Source organism: Muscardinus avellanarius, assembly GCF_963383645.1.
Source record: "Muscardinus avellanarius genome assembly, chromosome: 3".
In the NCBI taxonomy this organism is placed as follows: Eukaryota; Metazoa; Chordata; class Mammalia; order Rodentia; family Gliridae; genus Muscardinus; species Muscardinus avellanarius.
In genome coordinates this window covers 45,670,829-45,680,335 of record NC_137788.1, presented here as the reverse complement: position 1 = coordinate 45,680,335, position 9,507 = coordinate 45,670,829, and the positions used below count along the sequence as shown (strand labels likewise).

Sequence of the window (9,507 nt, the reverse complement as noted above, 5' to 3'; positions counted from 1 at the left end):
AGACTTTTTTTTAAAACCAGAAAGGATGCCTATAATGGCTGAAACTTCATGGAGGGGAACTGAAGCTGCCCTGGTGGTCAGGATGCTTTCTAGCAAGTTCCCTGAAGACGGGACAAGGGGCAGTGGCCAGGCAAAGGCGGGGCGCTGCAGAACCTGCTGTCAACGCCCCAGACCTGGCTGCGTGCACTAGACACCGGGCTGGGAGGAGGCCTGATGTCTGCGGTGCCCCAGCCCTGGGGACCAGGCCAGGGCAGCAGAAGGCTAAAATAGATGGTACCTTCTGCCTTGAGTGGGGCCCGAGGAAATCAAAGGCTGCCTATGGGGTGAATCCAATAAATGAGACAACCTAGGACAGTTAAATTCATTCCTAAACATAAGCATCACCAGCCCCCTCCTCAGATCCTTACCCCCTCCCCCAATCTCTTCCTCCACGGCCTCAGCATGGGATCAAGAGAACCTGAGAAACCACCCTCCTTCCTCCTATCTTGAGATGGGAATTAGCTGCCACCTTACACCTATGGATATCTTTCCTCTCTACACAACACTGAACAGACAAGAAAGTCCCTGCGGTCACACCCCTGACACCGCTGCAGCCTGCAGGATGGCCTGGGGCTTAGTTGGACTGCTCCTGAGATGAGGGCTGGCTGGGCTCGCGGGGCACCTCTGCATCCTGGTCATCTGTGGAGGAGAAGAAGACAGCTGGATTTAGAGGGGGTGCCAATTATCTACACTCAGATACAGACTTTCTCTAAGCTTTCTCATCATCTCCAGCCTCGCGGAGAGTGAATCTGCCTGAGTTTTCTTGGTGGGGAGACTGGCGTGCTAGCCCTGGTCCCTGGTGCTGTCCAGTTCTGACTCCAGCTTTCCTCCTCTAACAAGCCGGCGTTAGCCAGGCTCTCCACAGCTCTAAACCTGTGCTCTTAAAAGGAGACAACAAAGTCGGGCGTGGTGGCGCACGCTTGTAATCCCGGAGCTTGGGAGGCTGAGACAGGAGGACCGCACAGGTTCGAAGCCAGCCTCAGCTGGTTTAAGAGACTCTGTTTCCAAATAAAATAGAAAAAGAAATTGGTCTGGGAGTGTAGCCTGGAGGTAGATGACCCCTGGATTCCATCTCCAGTACCACACACAATAAAAATAAAAATAAAAATAAATAAATAAAATTTTAAAAAAAGGAGACAACACCTACCCTGCAATGGCAGTGTGGGGAGACAGTAATGACAGATAACTATCCCTGAAGCCTTCATGGCTTCAGGTTCTCTCATCCCCAGAATAAGCTGGCAAGGAGGGGCCACTTTTAGTCCACTTCTGCAGTTGAAACTGACGCATCAGGGCGTGAACACGCTTGCCCAAGGCCGCACAGCTGGTCAGTGCTGGCGCCAGGACTCACACACAGGCCTCCTCATAGGGCCAGCGAGCTCCAAGCCCCGCTCTCCCAGCAGGGGAGCCAGTGAGCTGAGCAACTGGCCTGTTTGCTCTTGAGTGAAACAGAGACCACAGTGTTGAGTGTGAGCATCATCCTTTGTACTTCGCACACTTTTGGATTTTAGTTAGCACCTGCTGCCTCTCAGGAAATTGAGTTTTCCCATTGCAGCCCTCTGGCCCTATCTGCCTATTCTACCTCCTCAGTGCTAAACTCACTCAGCTCACAAGAGGGTTTTCACTGTCATTTTAAAGACTACCTGGAGTTTGTAAGTCCATTCTAAACCCAGGGGGTTCAGGAATGACTGAAAGGAAGAAAGTCCTAGAACTTTTAAAACTGTAAGGGCTCACAAGACAAATTTCAAAGCATTACACCCAAAGACTCAGTGGACCTTCCCAGTAACCTTATGCGGGACTATGTTAGAGCGAGAAGACAGGCTGAGGGGCCAGGGTAGGCAGGGGCAGGCTCTGAAACTCCTGCCTGGTCTCTCCAGAGTGGCTCCTGCCGCTGCTCGGGTTCAGCCTCAGCTGTCCCTGTGAAGAGGCCTGGCTTCTCTGGCCTGCTGAACATACCACGGGCACGCTCCCTCTGCACCTTGCTGACAGGTGTGGGAATGAGCACTGCACTGAACTTGGAGGCAGACAGAGAGCTCTGCTCAAATCCCACGCTGCCATTCACATCTGCAGGAACCTGTTTCCTCACCTGGGGGTCCCATTCCCACCTCCCTTGGATGCATGCTTGTGGAGGCTGGGGGAGGGGTGTGGGAAAGCACTTATCTCAGAGCCCAGCAAATTTAAGGTTTTTTTTTTTTTTTTGGTGGTACTGGGGGTGGAACCCAGAGGCTTTATACCTCCGGGCTATACTCCCAGACCTTTATTTTTTATATTTTATTTGGAAACAGGGTCTCACTAGGTTGCTGAGAGCCTAAGTAGCTGAGGCTGGCTTCGAACCTGTGGGATCCTCCTGTCTCAGCCTCCCAAGCGCAGGGATTACAAGTGTGTGCCACCACGCCCAGCTCAAATTTAAGTTTTGTGCCCCATGTCCTGTCTCTCCAGAACCACTTCAGATGGCTCCGCCTTCCTCCAGGAAGTCTTCTTGGTTTTCCTGGACGTGCAGAGGCCACTGCTCACTTACCAGTGCTCTCCTTGTCCGTGTCAGAAAGGAGGGTTAGTGAGAAAGTCGGAGGTGGCGGCGGCGGCGGGAGGAAGTGGAGCGCAGACAGGAAGCCTGGTGGAAGGAACTGGGGCTGAGGTGGCGGTGGCGGCGGCGGCAGCGAGTAGAAGCTTGGCTGGAAGTCTCCCACTGGTTCTGACACCTGCGTGGCACACGGCAGAGGCAGACTGTTAGACAGGGCTGCTGGGCAAACACAGCTCTTATTCCCCCCAAAGGAGGTTCCCATGGGATAGATGTACCTCCGCAGCCCAAGATCCTCCATGCAGGGCACTTGGAACAGGGTGTTCAGCAAACATCTGTCAAATGATGGAAGGCAAGAAGAAACTCAGGCACATTTCATGTAAGCCTGAGGACCAGCTGAGCACAGCAGGACTGAGCCACTGTGCCAGGGGCAGCGTGCTTAGATGCTGACGACCCTCCAAGGCAGGTCTCTTTACCAGCAGTGTTGATAGAAAAACAGGTTTGGTGACAGGACACTATATAGCCAGGGGCACAGAACTGGATCCCAAATCGGCGAGACCGCACAGCCCACTCACCTGACCTGCAAAAGGGTCTGAATGCACCCCAACCTCCAGGGGCCCCCTTGCCTGGCACAGGCGGGTGGCCTTACCGACCAAGGCCCCTGTGCCTCTGTTCCTCCTTCACAAGATGGGAGTGGAGCCTACCCTATAGCACTTGGGCCCAGGTAGGTCTGCCAGGCTGAACACGCAGCCCGAGACAGGAGTGTAATACAAAATTGGAATGCACCCTAGAGGTACTTCTTAGAGTTTACTTCTCTATGTAGACTTCAGAGCAGCATGTCCCAAGCTGTGATTCAGCAACCCCTAGTCCTACAAGGTACTCTCAAATTCTCTTAAAAGTGTTCTTATCAAGTGAGATTGAGAAATCTCACATACACTTCCCCACATGGTAAGGTCATACATAAGTATATTTAAGGCTTAAGCCAACATGTCCTAATTTTATTTGATCATAGGAAGGGAAGAACACCCACTTTTAAGCACTCACTACGCACCAGACCCTATGCTAGGAACACTTTTTTTGTGTGTGTGTGGTGCTGGGGATTGAATCCAGGGACATTCTCCCGCCAAGCTACACTCCCAGCCGATTTTTTTATTCCTTATTTTGAAACAGGGTCTCACGAAGTTGTGGAGGGCCCCACTTAGTAGCTGAAGCTGGCTGCAAACCCAGATCCTCCTGTCTCAGCCTCCCAAATGCTGGGATTACAAGTGTGTGCCACCATGCCCAGCTTAGGCACACCTTATTTAAACTATTCATGAGACGGGTAGTCCTACATTGACAGACTGATGGCCTAAGGTTCTCAGGGGTCTCTGCTCTTTTGCAAAGAGGAAACTAGAGAAAGCCCAGAAGCAACAGGTGGAGAGGGACAGGGATAGATGTCCCCGGGTAGTGTCTCAAGCCTGCTCTGGGGGCAGCAGGACATAGGAGAAAGCCATTCACAGGCTCTTGGATTTGAAACAGCCTCACAAATAAATGCCTGATGCTCCCTCCGACATGAAGGGGGTGGGAGGGGAATTAGTAGTGCTTTAATGCCAAGCTGCTCAGCCAAGTCTCTCCCTGGCTCACAGCTCCTGCCTGGGGCCTATGGTGGCAGCTCAGAACCAGATAAACCGACCAAGATCACACTTACAACAAAGGCAGTCTGGCAGGCCTGTCAATCAGAGCCATGCCCGGGACACCAGGCTCCGGGCTTCTGTGTGAGCAGATGGCGCGGCTCTGCTTGGCCACGGCCCCTCTTTGTATGGAGGCTGGAGACGCCCTGCTCTGAGTGGCAGTGAGTGGCCAAAGGCAGTGCCCACATCTTTTAGTCTGGGTGGCTTGTAGTGGAGTGAGAGTCAAGGGTAACAGAGGTGGGTGTCCTGGCTCCACTACCCAGCTATGTGAGCTGAAGCCCAGATCCTCATTCACCAGTCCTGTGACCTTGGACAAAAATGGAGCTTCTCTGAACACTTTTCCTGACTCAACAGAGGGGGAAAAACACCAACCTGAGGCTTCACACAGGGTTAGTAGGCACTCTGGAAATTATTAAGACCAGTATTTTTCGAACATTTTTCCATTTAATGAACAGAAACTATTTTCCTTTCTTCCCTTTTTCCACCCCTTTAAGTACTGAGGGTTGAACCCAGTGGCACTCTCTCTCTGAGCTATAACTCCAGCTTTTCTTTGAAACAGGGTCTCACTGAGTTGCTGAGGCTGGCCTGGAACCCATGCTCCTTCTGCATGGTGGCAAGGGCCACTGTGCCTGGATGGAGAATGATTTCTAAGTAAAAGAAAACAACATCTAACGCAGACAGGAGAGATGCTGCTGGGCTGGAACAGAGTGAGGAGCGACCTTCCGCGTGGAGCAGGGGCCTGAGGACCTTGCCCTCTGGGGACTGTGGTAATGACTTCATTATGTAAATATCAAGCTTTGTCTCGCTGCATCCTTTTCCACAGTGAACCAGAACGCTTGGTCCTCTCCCTCTCCCCCTCGGGAAGCATGTCTATGTATCCGTGCTTGCCTTCCATTCTGAGGGAGGAGGAAAAGGCAATGCAGTCCCTAGTTCTTTGAACCTGCTCTGTGTGTTGTCAACCCCACCCACAGGTCCAGTTTTATGGGACCAAAAGCAGGGTTATTCACCCAGACACCCCCTGTCCTGCAGTCCTGGCGACCCTCAGAGGCTGCCAAGACGGAGAGGGCTTTTAACTGATCTGGTCTGGAGAGAGATGGTAACCAAGGTCACAAACATGGACATTCCTGCCCCTCACTCAATGGGGATGATGTGACTTTCTAAACACCTGATATTCAAAACTTCAGGCTTAAGGAAAGCACCAGTTAGTAACTGACCATGAATCTCACAACATTATTAAATCATCGGTTCTTTCTATTAGTGCTTCCTAGGGTGCTTAGGGGAAGGTTTCTGTATTTTTCATGACTTAGTTCAAATGCCACCTCCTCCTAAAAGCCCCCTGCAGCCCCAAGAGGGCTCTATCTGTGGGCAGGGTCTTACATCTGGTCCTGGCTCTACCATTAACTTTGTAACCCTGGGAAACTGGTATTCCATCTCTGGTGCTAGTGTCTGTATTCCATGAATCAAGGCTAATGATCACCCCTGGTCTCACAGTCTTTTAGCCCGCAGCTCTGAAAAGTACATGCCTCTGCCCAGGCCCAGTAGTGCAGGCACACGGGCATTCCCAGAGGTACGCTGGCTATGACACTAGCTTCCTGGGACCGTGGACCCATAAAAACAGCAAGGGCAGCTGGGACACAGAGGAACCTGGGATGGAGTCAGGGCTAGGACTCACCAAGCTGCTTCCATGGTAGTGGCTATAGGAGACATGCCGGAAGCCCCGCTGAGGGGCGATCCCCGGGGCCGGGGATGGATCCTGGTAGCCCAATGGGAAAGGGCAGTAGGAGTGCATGGTGGAACAGCCAGAGTACAGCTTAGAAGGCTCCCTCTCCATGTACTCAGGCCCTGCCACACAATCTGAGGTCAGCGGATGCCCTGAAAAAGACAAGCAAGGTGGGAAATGTTAGAAACACAGCACTAGGGAGGAGCATGGCGTTAGTGTCCAAGGGCAATGAACACGCCAATTCATCCTCAAAGAGCTCACATGTTGGTTAGACTTCGAACTCACTGCTCTTCCATCCCTTGGCCACCGCGCTTTCATGCCCATGAGCCCTTGGCAGATGCTTTTCCTTGGCTTTGAAGGCTTTTCCTCCTAACTTCACTTTGCCTCCTGAAGGCCTCAGTACAGATGATCCCTGACTTACCATGGTTTGCCTTAATGATTTTTCAACTTTACCTTGGCGCAAAAGTGATATGGATTCAGTAGAAACCATACTTTAAGGTCCACTCTTTGCCTGGGCTGGTGATATGCATGCAGTAAGATATTCTCTCAGGACACCAGGCAGCAGCAGTGAGTCGCAACTCCCAGCCAGCCAGGTGATAACCAGGGGAAACGACCGATAGGTCTACAGTAGACTGTGTTCCTAAACTAGGATGCTTAGTAGGCCCTGTGTAGTAATATAAGTATATATACTTTGTTATATGCCTTTGTTGTATGACCTCGGTTGGTTATTTGGTTCTGAGCTGCCACCATAGGCCCCACGCAGGAGTTGTGATCCAGAGGGAGACTTGGCTGAGCAGCTTGACATTAAAGCACTATGAATTCACCATCCATCCCCTGCATGTCTGGAGGGAGCATCAGGCATTTATTTGTGAGGCTGTTTCAAACCCAAGAGCCTGATGCATGCATGTGCGCACATGTGCATGCACATGTGCACACACATACGTACATATATACATGTATGTTGTGTGTGGGGGTGCTGAGGATTGAACCCAGAGGGACTCTACCCAAACTACACTCTCAGCTCTTTTCATTTTGAAATAGGGTCTTGCTGAGACCTCTTGCTGGCCTAGATCCTCCTGCCTCAGCTTCCCAAGTCCTGGGATTACAGGGGTGTACCACCATACCCTTTTAATTGAGGATATTTTCAATTTCTGATGGGTTTATTGGGATGTTTTTGCTCATAAGCCAAGGAGCATATGTATTCAGCTCTTCCTTCAGACCACAGGCCATCAATCCTTAAAGCTCTATTTATACACTGATTTGTGTTATTCTTTGATCAATATTGTCCCTCCCACAGGACAAGATCCTGGAGGGGAAGGAATGTGCCTCCCTTCTTCCTATCATTAGTGTGCTTGAGAAGGCACATTTTAAGTGCTCAGTTCCTGTTGAGAGAGGGAACAAAGAAAGGCATACCATGTTCTTGGAAAGGTAGCTTTCTAGGATTATTGTTTCAGTTCTGTCTTCCCCAACAGAAAGCTCATTCCTTGAGGGCCGTTGTTTTCTTAAAAAGTGCCAAAAGGCTGGGTGCAGTGGCACAGATCTCTAATCCCAGCAGCTCTGGAGGCTGAAGCAGGAGGACTGTGTTTAAGGCCAGCTTGGGCAATTTAATAAGACCTTGTCTCAAAAAAAAAAAAAAAATTAAAATAGAACTGGGGATGTAGCTCAGCGGTAGTACACTTGGGTTTAACCCTTGTTATGAAAAGACAGACAGAAAAGAAATTGCCCGCCAGAAGGCAGAAATGAGAAGCGATCTTCAGCAGGCTTCCAGGGACTATTTCTGAAGGAACTTGTCCACGGTTAGCGCGTGCACAGCCTCCCAACTCGGATCTGAGCCCTTTCTACAATGCTGTAGGGAAAGTACCAAAAAACACATCTGCACCCGAAAAGAACCATCCTGAAAAGCTCAAATCTACACGTGGCCTAAAATTGTGCTTTTAACACAGAAAGTAGCAAAACACAGGGAATAAAGCAATTTATGCACAAGATGGGGGGGGCATTTCAATATAGCAACCGTTCCCCTGAGCAGGATGGAGTTGTCACATGGCCAGCCGCACGCAGGGAAAAGGCGGGAAGGGGCGCGCATGCGCACCGGGCCTCGCCACGCTAAGGGGGAGCCACGGGACGGCGGAAAGGGCGCAGGCGCAGTCGCGGTTGACCCACAATCCACCCGCTGATAAATCCTCGAGGAGGAGCCACGGGCCGGAGGAAATGGCGGGCTGGGGTGCGCACGCGCAGTGGCAGGCTGCCGGAAGCGCCGGTTAGGCCGCCGGACGCCATTTTCTCCTCGCAACGTGGAAAGGCAAAGTCTGCAGCTAAAAGCGAAAAGCCCCCGGGCCCCTCTCCCTCTCCGGCCCGCGTCTGCCTTTCTGTTGGAGGGCGCCCGCGCGTCCCCGTCCGGGGGGCTCCGCGGGGTCTTACCGGGGTCGGCGCTCGGCCCGGGGCTGGGCGCCGGCGCGGGGCCGCGGCCCGCCACGGGCTGGAAGGCGCTGGGCCCCGGGCTGCGGCCGCGCGGGGGCTCGGGGAGGCCGCCCGGGCCCGCGCGGCCCGCGTCCTCCTCGGCCGCCTGCTTCCTGAGCACCTTCTGCGCCGCCATGATCTTCTGGCGCTCGGTGATCAGGTAGCACTTCTCGCAGCTGCACTGCTTCCAGCGGCACTTGCCCGCGTGGCCCTTGACCGGCACCAGGAAGCCATGGTTCCGGCAGCGGGAGCACTTGGGCGTGCGCAGCGTCTTGTCGGCCAGCTTGGCGAGGCGGCCTCGGCACGACCGGCGCCTCCGGCAGCGGCGGAGCGAGTGGCGCGGCGGGGCCGGGCCGCCCCCTAGCCTCCCGGGCGCGGACATGGATACACTTGTATCGAAGCGGCCCGCAGGCCTGGGGGTCCGCCGAGCGCCGGGGGTCCGCGCGGGGCGAGGAGGGCGAGCCGTCGGGTTGCGACGCCCGCAGGGCGTACGGGTTATCTGGAATCTTAGGCGCTTAACTTTCCAAACTTTATGTTCCGGCCACTCCATAGAAGAAAGTATTGTGAAAAACAAAAACCCGAAGAAGTCATAGTCGACCCGTTTTAAAATTTAGCCCGTTCCTGTAAAGCATGGCAGAGGCAAACCGCTACCCCAACCCCACCCCAAAGCTGTGGCTTCTGCTTTAAGTCTTTTCCTGCAGAGAAGGAACCATTCCTGGCGATGCTTCCAGAATGTTCTCAGGCGCTCAGCGTGGTACGAGAGTTGCTCAGGGATGTGCCTTTCAGAAATTCCGATTTCATGAGTCATGTTGGTGTAGGAATGCATTTCTGGAAGGTGGTGTATTGCTGTTGTTAATGGCTTTCAAAGCAAGACAAAAGGTTTTAAAGTAAAATCGGGCATTCTGGCACTAGGTTGAATCGTTAGCTCTTGTGAATTTAGTTATTCCTGCAAACCAACATCAGTCTTGGCAAAAGCTGATACAGACTTCATAGGTAGACGCATTCTTGTAATCCCAGTATTTGGGAGGCTGAGATAGAAGGATTGCAGGTTTGCTGCCAGCCTCAGCTACTTAGTGAGGCTCTTCGGAACTAAGTGACACCCTGGT

The 9,507-nt window shown here is 52.7% G+C and overlaps 1 protein-coding gene across 1 annotated transcript; it reads right to left on the bottom strand.

Annotated features, from left to right (window-relative positions):
- Positions 1-613: 613 nt before the first annotated feature.
- On the bottom strand, positions 614-8,783 carry DMRTB1 (DMRT like family B with proline rich C-terminal 1; the record flags this gene model as incomplete). Its single annotated transcript, XM_080691420.1, has 4 exons — positions 614-678; positions 2,555-2,735; positions 5,897-6,096; positions 8,105-8,783. The coding sequence occupies 4 exons, from the start codon at positions 8,781-8,783 to the stop codon at positions 614-616; spliced, it is 1,125 nt and encodes a 374-aa protein (XP_080547546.1).
- Between the last annotated feature and the right edge of the window lie 724 nt (positions 8,784-9,507).